At 42.1% G+C, this 24,641-nt stretch overlaps 2 protein-coding genes across 2 annotated transcripts in view; both read left to right on the forward strand.

The window, feature by feature from the left end:
• Window positions 1–7,901, forward strand: part of e2f2 (E2F transcription factor 2) — an 11,691-nt gene extending 3,790 nt beyond the window's left edge. Inside the window, exons 2-7 of the mRNA XM_035673378.1 lie at window positions 2,978–3,077; window positions 4,084–4,303; window positions 4,642–4,803; window positions 4,927–5,041; window positions 5,317–5,515; window positions 6,501–7,901. Coding sequence (XP_035529271.1) covers window positions 2,978–3,077; window positions 4,084–4,303; window positions 4,642–4,803; window positions 4,927–5,041; window positions 5,317–5,515; window positions 6,501–6,775 — 1,071 coding nt within the window. The 3' untranslated portion in view covers window positions 6,776–7,901. The remainder of the gene's footprint in view (window positions 1–2,977; window positions 3,078–4,083; window positions 4,304–4,641; window positions 4,804–4,926; window positions 5,042–5,316; window positions 5,516–6,500) is intronic.
• Window positions 7,902–12,854: 4,953 nt separating this feature from the next.
• The window catches only part of LOC118337345 (arf-GAP with SH3 domain, ANK repeat and PH domain-containing protein 1-like), a 23,593-nt gene continuing 11,806 nt past the window's right edge, over window positions 12,855–24,641 (forward strand). Inside the window, exons 1-8 of the mRNA XM_035674317.1 lie at window positions 12,855–13,265; window positions 16,488–16,560; window positions 18,921–19,066; window positions 20,517–20,591; window positions 21,666–21,715; window positions 22,676–22,799; window positions 23,924–24,009; window positions 24,360–24,435. Of these exons, the coding sequence (XP_035530210.1) occupies window positions 13,140–13,265; window positions 16,488–16,560; window positions 18,921–19,066; window positions 20,517–20,591; window positions 21,666–21,715; window positions 22,676–22,799; window positions 23,924–24,009; window positions 24,360–24,435 (756 nt within the window). The 5' untranslated portion in view covers window positions 12,855–13,139. The remainder of the gene's footprint in view (window positions 13,266–16,487; window positions 16,561–18,920; window positions 19,067–20,516; window positions 20,592–21,665; window positions 21,716–22,675; window positions 22,800–23,923; window positions 24,010–24,359; window positions 24,436–24,641) is intronic.

The following is a 24,641-nucleotide window of genomic DNA, read 5'->3' on the forward strand; positions in this document are numbered from 1 at the left end:
TCTCTCTGTCTGTCTCTCTCTGACAGCCATTTTCAATCAAATCAAGTCCTCAATGCTCTTTGGCAGTACAGAACAACGTCTGAATGTCTGATTCAGATACAACAAGCAATATTTACTACAGCAAGATGACTGTTTGGGCCCGAGATGCATCTGCATAATGTTGACCAGAAACAATGTCCTACTTATTCTCTGCTTATGTCACATGTGCGTTCACAGATTATCATGGAATGTGCACGATTAGCCAAAACTGCATCGGTATTGATGTCAGCTTTATGAATGACTCTTTCTGCCGCTTTGTAGGGAAACAACCTTTTCTATGAGCTTTCGTATAACTTCCAACCACCTTCTGTTTCCAGAGATTCCTGGAGCCCCGCTGGTGAGCCCCCATTCAGACTCATGACACACTTGTGTGACATTGGCCACATGGCCAACTGTATGCACTCCCCCAGATTCTCTCCACTTCTCTATTCCCTCTCATTCACCTTGTTTTACCCCAGCCTCAGGCCAGCGCTGGCCCTGGAGCATAATGTGCTCAATAGGGCTGGTTTTGCATTTCAAAGCAGCCCGAACCCCCCTTCTCCACCCAAGTGGGCAGATCCACCCTTCTCTTTTACCTCTTGAGGGTCACATTGACAATCTCATCAGCAATGCAGGCATTGTTTTTCTTTTGACTACCTAAGGGTGTGGTAGTGAGGGTTTTGTGTACAGAGGAGTTATCTGCAGGCGTACTGTAACTTGCCCATGCTTGGATGGAATCAGAGTCCCACGCAGAGGGACCCGACTGCAAAAAGTCCTTTACGTGACTGTGACTATGTGTGAAATGACGCTGTGGAGATTTCACCACATCAGCGACAGAGACTGCAAGAATCAGCCAAAGATTGTACAGCAAAGAGAAGAGGCCATGTGCAGTGCTTGGGTGTAACTGGGCAGGCAGGCAGGGTGAGGCTCTAGCAAACATGAGCAGAGTGATATAGCGGAGGAGAGGTCTTGGAGATAAAGAGCTAATAGCTAAGGCCTTTTCCATTTCCTGTCACTGCAGTTGGCAGTAGCTTACTGCACAGTAACCTCATGGAAACTGGTTTTAGTATAATGTCCTGTATGACTGAGTGAAAGAAAGGGGGCAGCCTGTCTTTCCACCAGATGTAATGGTGTTTGCGTAATATGGTTGACTCACCAGAGAAATCCCTCATGCAAAAAAGGGAGCACCCAAACCCCCACCCAAACCCATACAGCTGCAGGGTGAAACCGTTGGTTCCCCCTCTTACAACATGTCAACCTTGCCTGTGGCTGTGACTCGCACATTGTACACCTACAAGCCTAAAGAATGCAGCCTGGTGTGCACATTTAGGTCATGGAAGTCATGTGAAGGCAGATCTTTTTATACAGTACTTATGCTGGGACTGAATGAATTGGACAAACAAGTAAAACCAGACAGATCTTGTCTCTGTTTAAACTACAGCTGTCACTGCTTGTAGACACTCCAACCCTTATCATCTGATTCCTCACTGACACCTGGTGTTTGACAGCTACTGTCAGGACTCTGAGCCCAAAAAAAAACACAGCTTTATATTCGAGAGAGGTCTTAATAAATGTAAATAGTCTCCATTTAGTTGAGAGTAGTTTACCACTACCCTGGCCTGTGTATTCCTGTGTCCTACTAGAGTTCCTGTATGACTGCCTGTGTGCTGTAGAGATTAAAAACTGCCCCGCCAACAGCACATACACTTGCTGTGCTGCTCCAGATGTCGCCAGTCAACAGGTGGACATGTCAGGGAACACACTGGGGGACAATGGCAGCCTTCATTATGCCCACACTCACACAAGCACACACCACTTTCCCCACCTCTAAAAACGTCAGTTGCCCTAATCGATTAGCTAAAGCACTACAATGACAAAAAGGGATTATTATTTCTGAAGAGACGTGGAGGAAAGGCGAGTTTGTGACACAGTGCATAGCTGAAAGGATAAGAGAGGACACTATTAGGTGATTGAGGTGAGGTAGTCTCTAACTAGAGGCTACAAATTACCCAGCAGCCTCTGACAACTAGCTGAAATCCTACGCCTCGTTAGCTCAGTCACCAGAGGGTTTTGTGTGGGCACCGTGCGTGACAAGATTGAATACGAGCTTTCTTATGCATTGTTAACATTTCTTGGTGTTAACAATTAACTGGCAGGAATTTTGCAGTTTAGGGTGTTGCCAGTTTGCTCACAAGTTGTCACTTTTCCAACCGTTGGTATTTCTCAGTCCTGAAGGGGAAACGGGATTCTTGTTACTTTCACTTTTGTTATGTTCTGCCTATGTAGGTCATTGAAAAAAGTAATGGTCACATGAAGATATTTAGTCTATATTGTGGTCCAAAGGTTAGGTGTGTGCTTTGACTTTGCTACAGGTCTTATGTGTCTTATGCTTACAGTCAAGTAATCATCTTGTTTGTGTGGAGAACCTGTGTTTTAAGCTGCAGAAGAAAGGTTACGTAGGGAGGCTTGAGAAGGGGCAGAAAGGTCACTGAGTGATTCCAGGGATTTTTCTTGCGTTACGCAGGCAGTGGCTTGAGAGTCAATCAACCCCCTTCCCTATCCGCCCACACACACACACACACAAGATCAGCCCCTCTTGAAGTGCTTGGGAAAGTGTGAGGGGGGTGCTTTGTTCCTGCACTTGAGGGCTGTAATGTGTTTTAGCACATTGATGTCACAGTTTTGTGGATAGGCTGGACTTGCCCTACACACTTCATTCTCATGATTCAACTTTTAACTTGCCATTATGTAAAGTCAATGGGATATCCAAATCAGGTAGGATGAATGATTGTTTAAAGCAGACCACAGTCTCTGAAAAAATTAAAATGGGGAAAATATTATTACTATATATATTCTCATGGTGACAGAATGATTAGGTCATAGTGAACACTGCAGCTATAACAAAGACCCTTTTTGCCCGTATATTTTCCCTAATGCTCACAAACTCTTTTCTCTCTAGGCTAAAAGGAAGTTGGATCTAGAAGACCCTCTTTACCTGCCAGACTTCCGCACACCCAAAGGCAAATGCAGCATCGCTGCCAGGATACCTAGTCCAAAGAGTGAGTACACCACTACAGATCTGAGGATACATGTTGTGAGAGTGGTGGTATAAGGTAGTGTGATTTTTGGGTAGATACTAGAGGTTCAGCAATACTGGTGTTGGTAACTCTGCTTCTAGTCAAGACAGAGGCAATGTGGTCAATTGTAGAGTTATATTACGTTCCGAATAATTATAAGGAGAGCAAGATAAAAAGACCAATAAATTACTCTTAAGTACAAAGATAAGTCTCAGGAAGTAGTTTAATTACACTTACATATTCCAAAGGGAGGCAGGTAGGGGAGGGGTTGGGTGTTAGGGTAAGTGGGCAGAGCAGTTCAGAAGATTGTATGGGGACCTGGAGGGTGTTGTTAAAGAGGGATAGCCTGGTGGATGGGGGGAGGGTGATGGAGGAGGACCAACACAGGAGCCTTAGGAACTGAAATTAGACAAATAATTAGTCCACGAACAGATAAAAAAAAGTACTTGTTTGAGATGTAATTTCTAAACAAATAGTCAACATGTGCGAGATGAGACAGCATCAGTTAATTTACCATGTACAATATTTTCAAAGACATGCTATGTGGAAATAGAGATTGAATATTGTTTACCTTTGATGAATAAGATGATAAACACAGAATGCAACATGAGTCATATTCAAGCAGAAATTAGGGTACTTGACACATTCATGTAATAGTCTGTTTTCATTATACACTATTAACAACAGCCGAATGACTAATTAAGTGCATAATTCAGTTCTCTGCAGATCCACTGAATGAATTACTCAAAGTAGTTCTGAAATTGTTTGCACCTTTCGTATGTTTATCTTGTTACACTTTTTAAATTCTGTGGGAGAGATATTGCGCAAACAACATGTTTATGTAAATTAATCTAATTTAGCTCAGTTTAAACGGTCTTTGTTCTGGACTCATTTTGATGATTGCTTGCCTTTTCGATTACATATCTGTGGAGCTTTGTCTGTTAACTGCTCTCCTCTCATGTGCCTTTGTCTATACTTTTGCTCTCAGCTCCGAAGTCTCCAGGTGAACGGACACGCTACGACACCTCCTTGGGCCTGCTGACCAAAAAATTTGTAGGACTGATCGCAGAGTCTCCTGATGGCGTTCTTGACCTGAACTGGGCCACTGAGGTCCTGGAGGTACAGAAGAGACGCATCTATGACATCACCAACGTCCTGGAGGGAGTCCAGCTCATCCGAAAGAAGTCCAAGAACAACATCCAGTGGCTGTGAGTACCAATACAGAAGAATTATTTTAATATGAAGAAAGGAAAGGTAAATATTATCTATATGTATGTTTAAAGGCTGTTGTGTTTGCATCACAGTATGTGAACGTGTCTGCTTACTCTGAGCTTATCTGCCCTCTAGTGACTGTTAAGGGCTATTGCAACATGTCTAAACAACCTTCTACCACCTCAGCTGAACTATGTAGTGTGCTTACTATCTATTACAGTGTGTCTTTGTGTTTGAAATTGCTGTGACAGCTGCAGACAATTTTGAATGTAGTCAGATCTTTGCACTTTTAGTGCTTTTCTTGTTTATTCATATATTTCCCGTCTCCTTGTAGGGTTGGAGATGTATTTGAGGGTGGTGCGGGTGGAGGAGAGAAGGCTTGCGCCCTGAGGAAAGAGCTTGGAGACTTGGAGAGAGTGGAGAGGTCTCTGGATGAACTGATCCACTCCAGCACTGGACAGCTCAAACAGCTCACTGAACATGAAGATAATCAGAGATATCCTTTACATGTGTATATTTATATACTACTTCTTTCTCTGGTGGTCGTCTGGGCCTGCTTACACATGCAAATATCTATTTAATTTCTGCTGCTGTTCTGACCCTTGACCCCGCAATCTACGTTGGGCTATGTGACGTATCAGGACATCCGCACCATCGGCAGTCTCAGAGACCAGACAGTCATTGCTGTCAAGGCCCCTGCTGACACAAAACTGGAGGTGCCAGACACAGCAGGGGTGAGAGAGCACTTCTTTGTTTGAATTTTTCAGTTTTGAGGCTTCTGCACACCCATGTAAATTTGAATCATGTTGTTCTTGCTGACAGATGGATGAAAGTCTTGTTTAATGTTTTGTAAGACAAATTAGTTTGGCAAGAATATTAAATACTAGTTAAGAATAGTTTCAGATAATTAACAATTGTACAAACAAAAGCTGTCAAAAAGACAAATAGAAAACATGTAAGACATAAGCTATATGTATATTAAATACAAATCTTCCTCTTCTCTTTACAGCAGGGTTCATTACAGATCTATTTAAAAAGTAAGAATGGTCCCATTGAAGTCTACTTGTGTCCAGAAGAGGGTCTTGAAGATGCTAGCCCAGTTAAAAGTGCTGTCACCCCTAAAAAGGAGTTCCCTCAACCCCTGGGCCCTCCAGCTACAACTCCAATGGAGCTGCCAAGCTACAGCGTCAAAGAGGAGCCTGCTGAATGTAAGCTGGGATCTCTGTAGGGTCATGTAGATTCTGACTTTATTTTCAAAATGGGAGCTAATTGGTTGATTGGTTGTGAGATTGGCATTTTGTTGACCTATACACTGGTCTCGGGGAGCTACTTTTCTATTTGAGGCTTTAGCTTTGTGATACTTCTTCAATATGGGAAATACACTTTATTTGTTAAATATAGAGCCGGAGCTGGGAGACAATTAGCTTAGCTTAGCATGAAGACTGGAAGTGGCCTACTGGCTCTGTCTAAAGTGAAATACACCTACTGGCACTTCTAAAGTAACATCTTGTTCTTTCAATATTTACACAAAAAGATGGGAAAAACTGATTTACACAGTTTATCGCAACACATCATAGCAGCTCCAGGCTATAAGCCACTACAAGCATAACACACCAGAGTCTGTGCAGTCAAGTGAATCGAGTCGAGTTGTGGGTAATGTAGGCGCCGGGTTTTGAACAGGGAAGAAGAATAAGTATAATAAAATGGACATTATCTCCGATTTTGATCCTTTTTTGAAAAAAAAACCTTTAAGATTGTGAATCCGACAATGTTATAGGAGTGCTATGTGATAATCGATGGAGTACTCCTGATGTTAAAGTGTTTGTTCGTGAACTTTAGAGGCATTATTTGTGAATAAGTCTTTATGCTAAGCTAACCTAGCCCCCTGGCTCTAGTGCCATACTTGACGCACAGACATGACATATGTATCAAACCGGTGTGTGATTAATTCGATTGATACACTTTAGTGCAGAAAAAGTAAAACAACCAAGGCTAATGTACAAACAAATGAAGAGAAATGACTAAATATATGAATGAAAAGGACTACAAATCACAGGGATGAAGTTAAAAATAAAACTTGTAGATCCTCGGGGGAAGCTGGTAGGAGTACAGCAGCTATACCTAACCTCACCAAAGGTTTTTGTTGAAACGCTGACACTCAAACACAACTTTCTCCCCTGCTCCTTCTCACAGCCAACATTTCTACAGCAGCTCCAGCCCCCTCCTCAGCTGCAGCCTCCAGTTCCTCGCTGCTGGATGTCGAGGGTCTGCTGGGTTTGCCTCCCAGCCTGCTCCAGATCACGGAGGACCAGCTTCCTTGCACCTCTTTCACCCCAGACCCCAACACTCCTTTTGTCAGTTTCTCTCCACCGTTGGACCACGACGATTACCTCTGGAGCCTTGAGGATGGCGAGGGAGTATCAGATTTCTTCGACACATATGATCTTGGAGATCTGCTGAAGAGCTGAGGTATAGATGAAGTGGGGGAGGGAGGTTGCGGGGTATTTAATTGAATGCCATCTCAAGGTAGGAAATATTACACTATGAAGCCATCAGTCTTTGTTTTTGCCATTCCTGTTTTAATATCAATGATGCTAAAGGAGGAGTTACCCCCTTTTGTTTATTTTAATAAAGTAAAAATAATTTGTACATATGATTGTAATAAATGATCGGAGTTGGTTGTTGGGTGATGCTGAGATTGACACTGATGGGTGTCAACCATTAGGAAACACTGTTTAAAAAGCAAGGATTTTCTTGGATTTTATGTCACAATTTCATATTCCGCTACACAGATAGAAATGTATACAAAAACAGAAGTTATTATGCATCACTTCACCAGCAACACAAACTGATGCATGTGGGTATCAGGCAGTGTTTACAGTGTGACAACTCAGGAATTTTTTTCTTCCTTGTCTCCAAAGTCTAAATATTAGTGCCACTCTTTGGCCCATAGGGGGTAGCCTTGTATTATGTCAGCTTTAACTGCCATGCAGCTTTACAGGATTCAATCACTGGATGAGAGCTAAAGCCATCAAGAAATATACACAGGGTGCGTTTTTAAGAGTCCTACAATCTTAAAGAGTGACCAAATGAAGCTGTGAAAAACTTGTTTAATAACAGCTCTCTCCTGCCTTAAGCTTTATGTCAGACCTTGTACCTGTGTGTCGTGTGCCAAAATGTGAAAAGGCAGCCTCTGACAGCCGATACTGGACCCAGACCCAGAGTTAATGACTGATAATACTGCTACTCTGTGAGCATATTCCATCTCTACTGAGCAAGAGCGTCACACTCACTCTTGTTGCTTTGGCAGCTTTTTTTCAAATCCAGATGCTCCTCTATTGATGTGAGTTTGCTGATTTTAATAGAGGATTATTTTTTGATTTAGTACTGCAAAACTACTATTGTATTTCTGAGGAAATATCCCAATATAAATTAAATGCAGCATCTGTGTTGCAGGGGGGTTAATTTATGTAATTAAGTTTAATTAGACTAGTAATTTTCTTTTTCCTCTTGTCCTGAAATGAATGAAATCTGTTGGCCTAGCAGCAACAACAACAGAAACAATAAAGAATGTATATCTTTACTGTTAAAATTTCAAGCCCATGAATGCTTTCCCACATGTTGGTGCAACCCTTTTAAATGTCAAAGACATTTTATTTTTTTCAAAGCATTCTAGACATTTGGAAATTTGAATTTCATGCTGATGAATTTTTGGCTTTCCCTCTACACTGCAGAGATAAGCTAACTGTCCTGTCCTAACAAAACTTGAAAAATGTGTGTTTGCGTGTGTATTTGACAACTTGGGAAATTGATGTCATGGTGTGTTTGCGTGTGTGTTTTTACAATGTAGATTAGAGAATGTGAATTCAGAATTTGTAGTTTTTTTTCAGTGAGCATTATTTTTCTGGTATTTGTACATAATTTGTTTTGTATTTATACCTATTTTTCTGAATTTTTTGAAAGTTGATACTGGCCTTTTTTACATGAGGCACAGTTGTTTTGTATGACATGCAGCACTTAATATTTTGTAATATTGTGTGGTCTGTTTGAAATTATTAAATAAATACTGAAGCCATGGTTTACACTTGGAATTGTGCTTGTCGTGAATCTGGAGTTCCTGTAGACATTTTTAAAAGACAATTTTGAACCGGTTCTTCCCATAAATATTTTGCAACAAAACTGCAATGGAAATACATCCTAGACTCACATGAATAAATCTTCCAAACCCTCCAAACTTCTGCAATACCTTTTTATATGACCGGACTTGCTGGAAAATGGAGTAACATAATGGCTTTAGTCTCCAAAATCTATAGGAGGAACCCACAGGGGGAAATCAAAATGTGGAGTAGTTTCTGTCCAAAACCACCAAGAGTATGGCCGCTGAGGATATTGATCTAATGAAAAGTGACATTCCCCCGAGGAGAGAGAATAGGTCGACATGACAAGTGACAATGACTGAATGAGCTATAAACACAACCAGACAGGTAGACAAAAACCACCCATCCTTCTTTGTGAGTTGGTTGCTTTGGAAACAAGCACACAAAACAGAGGTCCCAGGAGGTCAAAGTTCAGTGGGTCACTGTGGAATAGTGTTCTGGGGTGAAGACATTTGCAAGGAAATTATCACAAATGTAGTAATAAACACATATAAATAAATCTGTAGAAGATTCAACTTTTTGTAAAATATTACATGCAGCATCTAAGCTCATATGTCCTTTCCCAAAGGAAGAAGGGAAAGTACTTGGAGTACTTGCTGGCCAAGTTCTTCCTGAGGTCATTTTGCATTGCCTCCCTAAAGTATATGGCCTATAGAGGTTGTATATGACAACAGGAAACAAATTTATTATGGTCAGCGCAGTGGTTAAACACAGCTCAAGTGAGGAGCTAAAACAAGCAGTTGAGCTTGTACAAGTACATTTTACCGCTCACATATAAAGCCTGTCTCTTCATGGAGGTTGTCAACTATGCAAACCTGCGTCTGTTTGCTTCTGAACCAACATCAGGTGTCTATTAGCACTAAGTGTCTATTAACAGATGTTGCCGCAGCAGCTCGTGTGTTTAACAAGAGGTCATAAACTGAAATGTCAGACACCGCAAACACATACATAGCTTTTGACTGCGGTGGTTTACGTGCTATCTAAACTAAACAGCAGACCACCTCAGTTACATCACACCTCAAGACTAACTGCTCTACACCAACTAGGGATTGAATAAATATTATTGGCTGAACGCTTAAATTGCCAAAAAACTTAAGCCTGTATGCTGCTTCTGCATGCCATGACTGAAGTGACAGCTTGTCAATGAACAGCACCTACCTGTGGTTCGAACATTGCATACCTTTGTTTAGGGCCGCAACCACTAAAGGGACACATAATGGGAGTATTATTAAGAGTGGGTGCAATTTAGTGACTATGGTTTGTGTTTAAAGTCTCTCTGATTTAGAGCTACTGAACGCCTTGTACTGACTCTGGCACAAAGTGTGGCTATAGAGGTCTGAAAAGGTTGTGTTTGTGTGAAAGTAAATTAAATCATTAAATGGAGAAATAGAAGTGATTCAACAGGTAGGAGGATCAGTTCAAGGAATTGTGATTTAAGTGTTCTCAGAATCAAACAACACCGTGTTGCTGTGAATTTTACGTCATACTACATTTACAGTGAATTATAAATCACAAACCAGTTTGACATGTTACCAGTCTGGAAACTGTTCCATTTGCCATAGACACTTTGATGACAGGCATGCTGGAGAGGGTGTCTGTCTGAGGGTGGAGTTGATGGGCAGGTACAGAACATATCTTGCCAGCAAGGAAGCCGTTCCACAGAGAGACGTGCAGGAGAGCTGACGAGACTGAAACTGCTCAGTCAGTTGAGTCAGGGATGACATATCACTAAATGTCACAGCTCTTTTGACAGCTGTGGTGTTCCCCAGTGTTTATTCTTAGTGCAGTTGTGCAGGTTCTTGAGGTAGATTGTTTTCAGTAGGGGCTCTGCCCTGTTCAAGACTCTTTATATGCTTATTCCAATGGGAAACTGGTGACCTGTGTTAAAGAATAAATCAAAACCACTCTTTTTTTCTCTCTTTCTCTTACTCTCTCTAGTCCTTCCATTTTCAGTCATCCGTGTCGACCAGAAGAGGGGGTATTTTACGGTAAGCCTGGGCCTCCTGGCTTGACAGCGGTAGTAAATTGATAGCAGGACTAGTGGAGCTGAGTCAACAAGCAGAGGGAGAGGGAGGTTTTTTTGCAGGGGGAGGGTTGAGGACCTTGTGCTGCAACTCCACTGCTGCTGGGAAGCAGCGAGGAAATCCTGGCAGCTGTAATCTTTACTGGAAGATGTCGCTACGACCTCTGTGCTGCCGTGTGCGTGCGTCAGAGAGAAAGCTGCATATGGTCTGCCACACTTTCTTGGAGCCACAACTTCCCTGCTCAAAGACTATGATGATATTTTCTTTGTGAAATCACCATTAGCAGTGGCAGGAAAGTATTCATATGGGGAATGACAATGAATAGGTTTGTGGTGTTTAGGAAGGAAAAGGGTGGTGACAAGGAGGGAAAACATTAAATGAGTCACTCCAGTTTGTGTCCTCAGACAATGAAGTTTCTCTCTATCTCTTTCTCCTTTCCTCACCTCTGTCTTCCTCCCTGTCCTGTGCATCTCCCCCTCCCTGACTCCCCACTCCCTTCCAAAACTATTTTCCTCTGTAGATTCCCCATTTCTTCTCTCCCTCCCTCCTCCCTGTCCTTGGACTTGTGTTCTCCACCATACGTTAGTGCATCGCCTAAGCAGACCGGTTTGTTCAGTTTTACAATAGGACCCAGGCTGGAAGGCTGGCAAACACACAAAGACTCTGCTTCTTTACTAGGGGCCGCAAAAGAAACTGAAGGAGGTTATTGTTGGGACGCAGCAAGCCTCTGCATTACATCAGCCCAAACTTGCATGCAAAAAAGTGAATGCATGGAAATGAGTGTGCAGACACACATTTGTTGAACATATGTTACAACAATAGACACCTACATGTGTCCATACATTATATCTGTCTGTACATCTTTACCTCACTGATGTTCTCACACACATACATACAGCCATGCAACAGAAACAATGGCAGAATGATGGCCTGGTAAACTGGGTCAGCAAAGCTATTTTTAAGGCTCAGCATTGTTTGGAGTATGTCGTGTGCCCTCACTTCCTTACAAGAGTGGACGTTTTTTTCTTAATGATTAATAGGTTAAAGAGAGAGTCTTCTAGCTTTTCCTCTGGAGACTTTAGTGCACATTTTGAACAGTGTAGTTCCTTAACTTGCATGGAAAAAACAGGTATTTGTTTGGTTTTCCAGCGAATTCCAGTGAGGATCATGTTTGATAACCACTCCTTTAAGCTTTTGCTTTAAAGGCTATGCGTGTGCATGTACAACACAACACAACGTAGATATCAAATGCATGTGCATGTGCATTTTGGTGTGTCTGTGAGCTATTTGCTAAGAGACCTTTCACACAAAAACGAGTTTGTCCATCTCTGTGAACATAAACACAGCAGCACTGTGAGTGCACACAGTGAAGGCATTCTGCAATATTCACGGATTGGCAGTGAGAAGTAGCTACATAGAACAGATGAAACCCTTTTTACCACAAAGTGAGTCTGTTTTTCCTTGGATGAATATGGTCAAAATACCCTCAATTTGCCTATAGAGCTGGGACTAATTTTCCCTTTATAAAGCAGGGGGCAAATACGTGGTTTTGTGGTAAAACCAAAAGGAGCCACTGTATTTGATGCGGCTTCCTAAAATCACCCATCTGCACTTCATAGTGTATTGTATCACTGCCATGCCTGAGGCAAGGTTCAATGATACACCTCTTTTCTTTGAGTTGACAGCCTTGACAATGCTAGGCATGCAGGAGTTATGTTCTATACACAGCTCCTGCAGTTTTTTTCTACCTCTCTGATGCACTCTTTCCTTTTCATTCACTTTGTCAGATGAGGGGGGGGGGGACTTCAGAAATCCTCCCTCAGTGATAAATGTCTTTTCATGAGATGAAAAGGAATAGGAAAGAGCTTTGGAGTCTGCAGCCAAGAGGATCAAGGTGCAAAGATCCAAAGAGGCTGTACACCTTCAAACTCACGATTAAAGGGCAGTTTCACAAGACTGTGAACGCCTTATTTGAGATGTGATGAATATGTGCAAATCTAAGCACTTAACACAAAATAGCCACTTTGCATCAATCGCAGTTTTTAGGTAAAACATCAGTCATCAGTTGTAACATTTTTCAGTGATACTGAATAAAGTATGTCTCTGCCTTACAGCAGTGCTCCATCAAACTCGTCCCCTCATCCATTGACATTCCTCTCCTTCAGTTTAGTCTGTGAATGAGGCATTCTGCATATCCATGGCGACCACACTGCAGACTCTCTGGAGTTTGCATAGAAATGAGAAGTAAGAATGAAAGAGACGAGGGCAAGGACACAAACACACTTTTCTCTCTCTGCAGTGTGCCAGAAAGCGCAAACATTCCCACGTGATGATGGAGTTTGCTCCCTCCCTCGCTCACTGGGCGGACAATAGCGCGCTGGCGCACCTCCACGCGCAAACACTCTCAGAGAGGAGGTAAACTCAGTGAAGACGCAGGCAGGTCCACTTTTTAGGCAACTTTTTAGGCAACTTTTTCCCCTTAAAGACGCGTTCAGGGACCAACACTCTAAGGAATATAGTCTCTTTCAGTTGCCTTCTTGCACACAATGGAGGAGTGGACTATTTTTTTTTCAAATGGGAATTACATGCGCGCGTGAAACTTTGGCTCTCTTTTCTCCTCAGTGATTGTCAGACCCGTTTCGCTTCGAAACATGCCGGAGCGAATAAGCATTTCGGACTTCGTGGTCCTGACGAACGAGGATTTGTCTTCGCCGGGGACGTCAAGTTTTCAGTCCAAAATGAGCGACTGTCGGAGCACAGTTTCAACCGTGGAGGAGGTGAGAGGGGCAGAGGGGCACAGGGGTAGCGACGCAGAGAAACGCGCACCTATAGCTGTTGTTTACCTGTCCGCATAGCAGCTATGTAGCTCCAGGCTTTACCTGCAGGCGAGCTTTCTTTTCCTTAGGGGACAGCTGTAGTTGAGTTTTTAAAGTAGACTTAACATTAAAACAGTTTCTTCAGAGTTGGTTAATATTGTTTCCAGGTTGGCACAGCTGTCTGAGAGAGACGTGGAGACTTTGCCCCTGATTTTTTCCTTAACAGTAATTTCATTTCAAAAGCTGTAATAGCTACCTAATGCTCACGGCATCAGGATGCATTTACAGAGGGGAGGCACCCTGCAAGGTGTTTCTGTTAGCACAGATGTTGGAGAAATATATTTGCATGTATGTATGTTTGTGGTGTGCTGATGTTGGGGTGACTCTCTTAACTCCTGTCAGGACAAGTTTTTGTGCACTCACTTTTATGCGCTATTCACTAAATACAATTTGAGACCCAAAACTGGCATAGGTCCAATTTAACACTGCCTGTCAGATTGTTCAGTGTGGTGGGTGCTGCACTTGTACTTTTTTTCAGAAAAGGTTACACGAGGTAATGTAGCCTACAGAGAGTTTACTTAGCCTCGTCTTCCATCTCACGGGGGTCAGACTGAGATGGGACACCAACAGAACACACATGGCCGAGCAGACAGTGTGGCCCTTTAACAGAATGATGTATTGTTTTCTTGTAAATGTAAGTGAGCACACTCATGTTTGTTCATGCTTGCGAGCGTGTCTGTGAAGGCCAGTTTGTGCATTCTGTCTGTTTGCACTGGTACTTTGGCTCAAGGCCCTGTTTAAGGTCTCTGTGTGTGTGCCTTTGTGTTTGTTTGAAATCTGCTCTCCCAAAGCTCCTCGGGCAAAGGAGGAAACGGAGGGAGACAGCCACAAACTTTGCCATAAAACAAATAACCCAAGTGCGCATACAAGTCAGTCCTCCCTCGTCTGTCTTCCTTGTGACATAACAGTATGCTTCACTGTTCTCCTGTAACCCAAGATGGAGCTCTGTTTTCAGTTAAAGCTTTTACGCATTGAAAACGGAGGATTGTTTTGCTAAAATGAAATATACACCATATGGGGAATTTATATAGTTTCATATGCAATGGTTGTTTGACAGCAGTAACTCCATATAGTCCCGATATCCTAATATTTCATTGTAATTATGTAAGGAGTCTGAAGTCTGTGAGTGAAGGTCTTCATTAAGACTCTCCTGGCTAGAATCGGACTGCTGAGCAGAGATGGAGACAGCAGAGTCCAGGATTTATAAAGAGAACACATTTAGACAGCTGGCTGATGTATTTATCTAGGACTAATGTCCTTTTTTATGCCCATGACATACTGGAAAAATACATAGCTGGAATAGCTTCTCTGGGGAGGGACATGCTGGAATCCTACACATGTGCACACAGACAGACAGACAGACAGACAGACAGTCAGATGTAAATGCAGCAGTCCCTTTATAGATAGATCTATGGTTATTATGTTTAGTCTGCTCAGCTGGGACAAGCTTGATTAATGGCCAGGGCAATGTGTGGGCATGTGTGTGGTTTACAGTGGCAAGCAGAGAAACAGAGACACCATTTATGGCCACACACTCGGCTGCTTGTTACTTATTACTCCTGATTAGAGGCCACGATGAAGACAGACAGATAAGGAATGGTTTAGTTTCCTTTTGCTATAAGCTGAAATGCTCTCAATGTCATTGCCATAAAAGTGTTTTGAAGAACAGCTCTTAAGTTTCCCGCTCTGGTTAACATGATGAAATGGAACACTGTAGGTTTTCCTGCAGCAAAGTGTGACGTTGTGCCTGGTTGTTGTGCTAAATAAGGATCAGATGTCTGTTAGTCATGAAATATTAAGCTCTGCTGCCAGCAGTAGCACACACACCCTTGACTGCAGGTGAACACAAACTCACACACAGACGCAAAAAGGCACCGTAAAAGAAAAAGCAAGGTTTCTCAACATTGGCACACTCATGGATGCAGCTCATTACTTTCTTCAGAAGAGATGTGTTGAGTTGTTCCTTGTCCATCTCAACTAATGGGCGGCTCGTCTGTCTGTTGTCGGTTTGTGCGGCCGTGTTTCCTGATCTATTTCGCAAACACAACCTGTTTTAATGACCTGCGCCAGCTTGTTTCTACTGTTTATCCCTTACGCCAACCAACTTACCAAGCAGAGGAAACTACAGCACCAGCATCATCAGTGAGCAACTCCCATCTCCAGTCTCCACTAAATCACTTTCCCATTCATTGTCTGCAGAGTCACAGTACACAACACCCACACCAACACCGCCTTTTAATTAGTGAACCAACACTTAGGGAGCGGACTCGACCGGGAAAGACTGGGGCGTGTAAACAACGCCATCTAACAAGGCACAGTCTCTGTTCAGTCTAGATTACTGGCTCTTTAAAACTATGTCTGGTGGCACATAGGTGGAGTGGAGCATGTCTAGCTCGGCGAAACAAGCGGCCAGTGTAAGGGAAATAAACGGGATGTAGTTTCAAACCTTGTTGGTTTGGAAGAGAACGTCCAAATACAACGAAGCCTGTTTGCCCTGCGTCTAAATCATGCGTCACGTTTCAGGGAAAGCTCTTTCCAGCAGAAGAAAAAGTATTCTGTTCTCAATGTAAGGCAGTGTTGTTTCAACCTGAGAGGTGACAGACAGTCAGACAGGTGAAATAAATGCTGTGACATCATTCGGGGTTATACATGACAACACAAGATGTCTTGCCGGCGACTGCTGACTCACCTGTTGGTCTTAGTCACACACCGTGAGAAAATGAAGCATAACTGAACACATTCACTCATACCTACTGTAACCTGGTACAGTAAAGCAAGCTCAAGTCAAACATTGGTGTAACTGAGCACTAATTCTTATGTCTACGAAAGATTGTAACCCTTAATCTGCGCGTTATCTCCCTAATATCTCTGGGTGTACAACTTAGGCCATTTCCGACAAAGCTGCAAATCAATGAGCTGGACTTCTGCATGGAAATATTGGATTGATATGATAAAGTATGTTGCTTAAACTGAACTTGATTTCATCATTTCATAAAATGACATGTACTGTGACAAGACAAGAGTTGATTCATATCACCCGCCCTGAGGATGGGAGCATTGTTGAGTGCAAAGATCTTTATTTTGTTGATTAATTTCACATACTTTGTCTCTGTTTTATTGCAGTCTCTGGAGATGGACCTCACAACTCTACAGAGGATGAAGAAGATCATTAAAACTATACACACGTCTGGACTCTGTAAGTGTCAGTGTGTCACATAACATGATCTCATGCACACTGTACATTACTAGTTTAAGGAAACAGTCCCAACTCAAGGCTCACTTACTGGCTATTTCCAGAACTTTCTGCTGTTTTGCATAGTCTTAATTAGCTGATAGAATTTGCAGTAGGCGTTACGATTTCATCTATAGCACTTCAGTTAAGTTATGCATGAAAGTTCATTCTTGAGCTTAGAAATATCATCAATGCGTTGCCTTACCGCCACAAAAACACAATAAGTTGGGATTGTTGTAATTGGACTTTTAATATTACTAAAAGAGGTTTTAGTGTATTAATACATTACTACAGTACAACTTTTGACAATTTACAAAATCCACAAATAAGTCCGTCCTTACAAATGAAACATGTCGACTTGGTATCTAGTTTTTAAGTAAAGGTCAGCCTCCATTATGGCAGGATGAGCTGTTCAGTACACATGGGGAGCTTCAGCATAATTCATTGTACAAGCCTGGTTGAGATGACCTCATCAAGCTCATGTGGGCAGTGGTGTTTATGAGTGAGGCCCCTTGTTATGGGACCAGGGTGCGTGGGATGTTGGGTGATTGTGTTTATATCCATACAGAGTGTATAGATTGGTGTGGTGTGTGTGTGCGTCTGCGCTAAAGTAAATGGCATGTGCGGTTTTGGCAACAACGAGGTGCCATACAGTGATCTAACGGATCCACTGGGTCACTAAGTGAATGTTTTTGTGAGTGCGTATGTGTCATGTAGGCCTGCAATACGGCACCGTCAATCTGTCAGAAGTGAACGTGCGTAAGACGTGAGTGTTCACCTCAAAAATGTGCGGGAGAAACAGAGGAACTGCACAATGTATCCTGAAGTTGTTTTTCTGTGCTCGCTTACAAGCCTGCTTCCCATTGCGAGGCTTCAACTCATAGTTTTTAGTAAAAAATGAGTCAGAGAGCCAGCTGCCCAGAATTAAGCAACCAGATACGGTCAGCAGCAATGTCGTTGCTGCAGAGAAGTGCTCCATGATTACTCTCCATACGCACTCGCTCCGCTTCTTTATGTCTTTGTGTGTATCTAAATAGAATCATATGGGTTAGTTCCAGTAATGTGACAACAGGAGGTCCCCCACTTCACTGTCATTATGTTGTTGAACCCCGTAATCAGCCCTGATTTTAATCAACAGTCTGACTCACCCTGCATACAGACACATTTGTACGCCCACTCCTCCCCCACGCTGTCTGATGGTGCGTTACTGTGTCACACATGCAAAAACACACACACGGTGAGATGTTCTCTTCTTTCGTTTTCTATTCCCATAAACCACTAAGTCCCACTTTTCTGCCAAGATGCTGCAGCCTGCGAGTCTGTGTGTGTTCTGGCAGTGGAGTGAGAAGAGTTGAGTTGCTCTCCTCGTATCTGGTGGTTAAAGCTCCACTGTAAAATCATCCTCTGAGCTCCTCAGTGACTCCGCTGTTTGTTGTTTGATAGATGCATGTATGTTGTTTGTTGTAATAGTTTTTTTTTAATGACCACGCAGCCATAACGGTTCAGTTCTCCTGCTCCCCCTCTGATTTTGTCTCCTCTATCCTGCAGTGTGTCTGCATTTTTCCTTAAATTCACAATTTTTCTGTGATACAAAATCCAACTTGCTTTTTAGCCAGTTGTGTCTGTGTCAGTGTGTCTCCCAGATACACTCAGTTTACCATTTTATATTTGTCTGGAAGTGGAAACTGGAGCAGAAGAGGTTAACTTACTGTGCTCTTCGTGCTTATTCCTACTGTCTGTTTAGTCTTCTTTGGGCGCTTCTGCAGATGTCTGTTCCAAGTGGTCATTTATTACTTCCTTAAATTATTAATCCACAAGGGGTTTCGTAAAGGCAGCTAAGACGCTTCTCTATGACTGTGGTTAACAGACATTTGGTTTCCCATCTTTGTTGATTGAAAATGATGACTTTCATGGCTTGAATTGTAACTTGTGTTTATTTGATGCCTTCATCTAAGCCTCAATTTAAAATAGCTGTAGGGTAAAACTTGATTTAGTGTAATGTAAACCAAAGTGGTGCCAGTCGAACTCAGATTCTTTTCCATCAGCCTTTTTCCACATAAATTCAGAGCCCACTAAGGTCATGACCCTTGGGAAAGTGACCCATAAGCCCCAGAGAAACACGGGTTTCTATATGTTCGCTAGTCTCCTGTTCCAGGATGGGTGGAAACCAGTACTAATTTATCCCATATGCTTGTCTTGTTAAATTCCCACACTGCAACAGGGCAAGTCAATCTGCCTTCTTAAGATTTTCTGCACATGTAACTCAAGTCTGAGTCACATTTTAACTGTCTACGTCTATACTCACTTTGTGTGTTGTTTTTCAGCCCATGTGGACAACAAGGAGCAGTATATTGAGGTGCTGGAGAACCTGGGAAATAGCCACCTGACCCAGGACAACAACGAAGTCTCCACAGGCTTCCTCAACCTGGCTGTGTTCACCAGAGAGGTCACGGCCCTCTTCAAAAATCTGGTGAGGAAAGGAGAGAAGAGTGTGGAGGAAAATGGAAGGGAAAGGAGAGGTTTCTTCAAATTAGCTGTCTTTAGAGAGTTCAAGAGAGTTCAAACTACATACCAAATCTAGAGGACTGAGAGAGGAGCGGTGGAAATAAAGACAAAACTAAAAAGGGGAAAGACAAGCCAAATGACCAGAAATCTGAAAGTTCCAAGAAGGAAAAAAGTGAATCAGCAAAATTTAGTTTGTTTATTTATTGGAAACAACAACAGGTGAAAGAACCCCAAATCTCTCCCCATAAAATGTTGGATGTATGTGGGAGTAATAAGTGTGTGTGCAACATGCATGCTTTTCCATGGAGGAAAGGGGTTTTCAACAGCTGCACTCTTGACTCTAAAATCTGGGGCAGTCCGGAACCCTCCCACTGATAGTTTCTGTGGCGATGATAATTCATCCCAGACCTCCATGTGTGAGTCGGCACACACCGTCGCACACACACTCCCTACCATGTGTCAATCAAGGCATCACAGGGGAGACTGGGCCGTACAGATGTAAAGCAGAATTGGTCCAAGAGACTAACAGGAGGGTGATTTAAGGAGTTCTACTGAAAAATCAACCTGAGTGCGTCCCTTAATGCCGTGTGTGTGATTGCGTGCTTGTCCCATTGTCTCAGTGTGCATGCACTGATCCGTGTCGTCTGTACATGTGGCACTTTGGGAGTAGGTATTTCCCTGTGTCAGAACTCCGTGTATTATCTATTACTTACCTCAGCTTTTGGATGCCAACCAAAACAAGCTCACCAGACTCCAGGCCTCTGTGTCAATATGTACAGGCCAGCTCTGCAGTCAGCTCACGGAAGTAGTTGGACATTATTTATGTTAAGAGCGGGATGTAGCTTGGTTGTAATCCAACAGGATCCATGGAAAAGGCTGCAGGAACATTTACAAACATACTCTGTAAATTGTGACACTGGTCAACTGGAGATTTGTGGACAGGAGATGAAGAATAATGTATGAAGCCATGCTGCATGCATAAGTACAGATGTGATGTATTTCCATGGGGGAATTTGTGTTAATACTGTAAAGCGCAACCTGTGGGGGTTATGCTGGTTATTTTGTGATTTATCAGATCCCTGACGGAGTTCAGCTCGTTTTCATCCAAACATCAAATTAATCTCAACTTCCCACTTTACTGTACACAAACAGTGATAAAAAATCTTGTTATCGCATGCTCCCCCTTGGATGAAAAAACCAACTTAATTTAGCAGATTAGTGCCCAGTGTTTTCTTTTGATGAATCACCAGTTCAAAATGACTGAATCACCATATTTTTGGGTTATCCACACTCATTCCCAGAAATGTAATGCCATAGGGAAATATGAGTGCGAGAACGGTGTGTGTGCAATAGATAAGAGCCACCTGTGACATGTGAAAGATTTTACTAATTTGTTCTGTTCCTACGTGTTTCAGGTGCAAAACCTCAACAACATCATGGCATTTCCTCTGGAAAATGTCCTGAAGTCAGAACTCCGGGACAGCAGACTAGTGAGTCTAGATTTTATTGGAAATGTATGAAGTACTAATTAAACTGCTGGCTAAACTGGTTATATACATATGATGATGACATTTTCAATGTCTTGTTTTAGGATAGAGGTACTATATACGTATATATGTATATCCTGAAGCTGATTAATAAATGGTGTAATACAAAAAAAATATAAACATAATATAAATACAGCTTTTGATATTTATAGTGTGATAATATTTAGAGATGTACATTATGAGAAACAGTTCAAAGTAATGTGGATATGAAAGCAGTCATTGTTCCTTTCAATCAGCTATAGCCCAATCATTTAAGCAAATCGTGATGTAGGCTGTAGGAAGAGTGGAGATAACATTGAATGGAGATCCCAGAATAATGATAAAATAACCATATCTGATGTTTTATTATAATATATTATATCAAGGTATAGGAATAAAAAAAACAAAAAACTTTTAGCACAGCATCCATGCTCTATTTACTGTAATGTGGGGCTTTTAAAAGCCATTTGTAAATGTTTACTGTCCAAAATACCTGAAACATATCAACATAAAATCAGTTTTAGGGTGGATTTCCTCTTTAAGCACATAATGCTGTCTGTCTGTGTCGCAGACGCAGCTGAGCCTACTAAGATATTGGATAAGATGAGGCTGTTTATGCAGATTAATGCGTAAGACTGAGCTATGTTCCACAACTGAACTGATCTGTCTTGCACAGTATTTGGCCTTTTGATTTGCCATGCCAACAGACTAGTGAGTAAGAACGGGCTAATGCTTCTGTAAGCTCCTGTCACTGCCCTATCTTTGAAACAGCTGAACATTGACAGATGAACATTACTTCATTATAACTGTGAAGGAAGACAAAGTGCTATTGAAGTCCTGTTCAGCCAGATTGCAGACTAGTTAACATAATGTGAGTAATCATGTCTCTGTGAATAACTGTCACTGTCATAACTGCAAATAATTACCAATACATAAGGAAGTACTGTGGAGTACTGCTTCACCTGACTGTATGTGGACTATTAACAATGCCATGGAAACACTACTGTCTGACAGTAACATCCATTCTCTTCTCTACAGGAGCTCAAGAAACAGATGGAGAAGAGTTGGAGGGAGTATGACATAAAAATGTAATTAACCATACTCTAAACTTAGAAACCGAATTATAAGACATATGTTATTGTCTAAGGAGAATCACTTCACACATTTACAGTTCTTGCTAGTCTTTTAGTGGGTCACAGAAGTTGGTGTAACAGCAGAGGTTAATGGGATAATAGTTAATTCCCCATGGCCTTTCTCTATTACATTGCTGTGAAATAAAACTGAGGCATTGCACTTTGCAGCTATCATTTGATCTCATTCGGGTGTTGGTTCAAAGTGTTTTATAATGTTGTAAGGAGAGCTCTCCTCTCCCTTATTGTCTTTCATCTGATTTCCTCTTCCTTCTCTCTCTTTATAGCTGTGTTTTAACCAAAAGTACATGAAAAGTTTTGTCCCAGGAACGATATTCCATGGAACTTAAGGATTCCTTTAGCCTGTTCTAGTCCGTATCAAGACCTGGGAATTAGTTTGCTGACGTATGAAAAAGTGAAAAGGGCTGTTTTTACACATAATATTTGCACCTAACTACAAAAACAACAATGGTGACAGTTAATGTGTCTTATCCTTTCTTCTGTAACTCCTTGTTGATGTGTGTGTGCACTGAAGCCGAAGGTATCATACCGTTAAACCGAAAAGTTAATCGTGGTAAGCCCCGCCCCCAACGTTCCTGTACTAGTGGAGAGTTCTGCCTTACGAGTGGGGGATTTTGGGGTGTAAAATAATGTCCTTGGGACTTAAATTTAGACCATAGTCCCTGTGGTGTAAATGCACAAGTTCCTTAAAGGTTCCTAGTGCCTGGGGAAAGCTCCTGCGGTGGAAATGCGATTTATGAGGAAGGTGAATGAGTTAGTGGAAAATCCCAGAGAGAAAGAGAGTGGATCAGACAGATTATAGAATTGTGAAGTACATTAATGAATAGTAATAGTAAAGTTTTTTCTCTCTTACTATCTGTCTTTCTTCGCTCATTTTCTCTTCCCTTCCCCCATCAGAGGGAAGCTTGAGAAGGAAAGGAAGGAGAAGACCAGGCAGCTGGGACTGATCAGGACAGAGGGATCAGACGGAGGGGAGGACATGGAGAGAGAAAGAAGGACCTTTCAGCTGCAAATGTGTGAGGTGAGGGATTAGTGCCAGTCAAAATACCAGAACCAGACACCTTTCACATACCTGAGGTAGGTTTGATTTAGTTCACATGGGTGGTCTGCCTTGTGGATTCCATATTCCATCCATGGTCAACTGGATGGCCAGCGTGTATCCCTTGTGTGTCTTTCCAGTAATTCCTATGATGGAAAAAATATGTTTTAGAAAGTCAAACATGAGCTTAATTGGTCGAGTTTTGCAGAGTTGCAGCAGAGCCGGGTCATATACATTAGAACGTGCAGTTCAAAGGCAGATGAAAATGCTTCATGACCCACACCTGAAAACCAAATTGGGGGAAATTCTTGTTAAATGCACTGGCAGTGCATACAGGTGGTGTCTCCACTAAGTATGTTAGTGCAGATGTAGAGACCCTGAGAAAAATGGTCTAACCCTGACTGAGACCAGCTGTTGAGACAAAGAGAGGCAAGGAAAATGGAATTTCCACTTGTTGCAAGCTACTCCACCCCTCCGACCCTCTGTCTTTCTCTCTGCAGCAGGAAACTGCATACATACAACAAACACTGAGAAACACACACACACACACACCCAAATATACACACACAACAGAAACACTTCACTGAGCCTGTCTCTGCTTCAGTTACAGAGAGACAGATGGATTCAGACTTGAGTTTTATGGAGCAAAGACAATATAGTCATTCCTTCCACACAGAGCAAAGAGAAAACACTTATAGCTTGCCCTCAAAGCTTTTTTCTACCTTTTTAAAATATGTATTTAGACTTGGGGCACGGTGGAAATTATTCACAATAAAGCCTATTTTTTTTTCAAGACTTTTTCCAGTTTCATAGTACAAGGTTCACTGACTGGCTAGAGTGTGGAAATAAGGCACATGACCTTTGAAACAATATGAAGCAGTGTCCTAGAGAGCAAGGAGCTGCACACTAAAAACATTGTCAAAACAGGATATTAAACGTGTCTAGGATAGGATGAGCCTAAAATTATGGGCACTGAGAAATGGTGGCTTGAATTGATTTTCATTTTCATATTCAGGCTCCATGTTTTTGTTGATCCATCTAGCATTTCTATGGAGAGCTGTCAGTTCTGGGGGTGTTTTTAACTGTCTCTGTGTTTATGCTTGCAGTATCTTTTAAAGATCCAAGAGCTCAAGGTGCGTCAGGGCCCTGATCTTCTCCAGAGCCTCATCAAGTATTTCCAAGCCCAGCTCAGGTCAGTCTCAGCCGGTCCTATGTTTTGCCATTTTGTTTTATGTATGAAATAATAACAAGAAGAAAGGTTTTGACTTCTTTCTGGCCTAAAAAGCATGTGGATTTGATTTCTATCTAAGGGTTTCAGTGAAGGATTTTGCATAATCGTTGAGGTTCTTTGGTTTTCACTTTCCTTTTACAAGCTATTATTACTGTTGTTAACCATTTACCAATTTTAATCATACCGAGGGATTCATGTGGGAACAGAGTTGCTTATACAGCTTCAGCATGTGATGTTTTGGTTGGTGTGAACTAGGACGTTAGGACTCAAGTACCATCATGACTCAGCATTTGTTCTTTTTCTGATCTCAGTTTCTTTCAGGATGGGCTGAAAGCGGCAGAGAATCTCGCTCCCTTTATCGAGAAGCTTGCTGCTTCTGTTCACACGGTAAACACACTGTGGCTGCAGCTGGTGTGTCTGTCTATCTGCTTTATATCAGTTAGTGCTTATAGGGGTAAATGTTAGTCATCTTATTTCTGCAGTATTGTTTCCAGCTTTGTTATGATTCCAGGAGAGTGTAGGGTCTGTTCTTGCTGCTGTTGTTCTGGCTGATTCAAACTGATGTTATTACAAACCCCCCCCCACACACACAC

This window comes from Morone saxatilis, unplaced genomic scaffold (assembly GCF_004916995.1).
Source record: "Morone saxatilis isolate NCDOM2014 unplaced genomic scaffold, NCSU_SB_2.0 Contig3, whole genome shotgun sequence".
Taxonomy (NCBI): Eukaryota; Metazoa; Chordata; class Actinopteri; family Moronidae; genus Morone; species Morone saxatilis.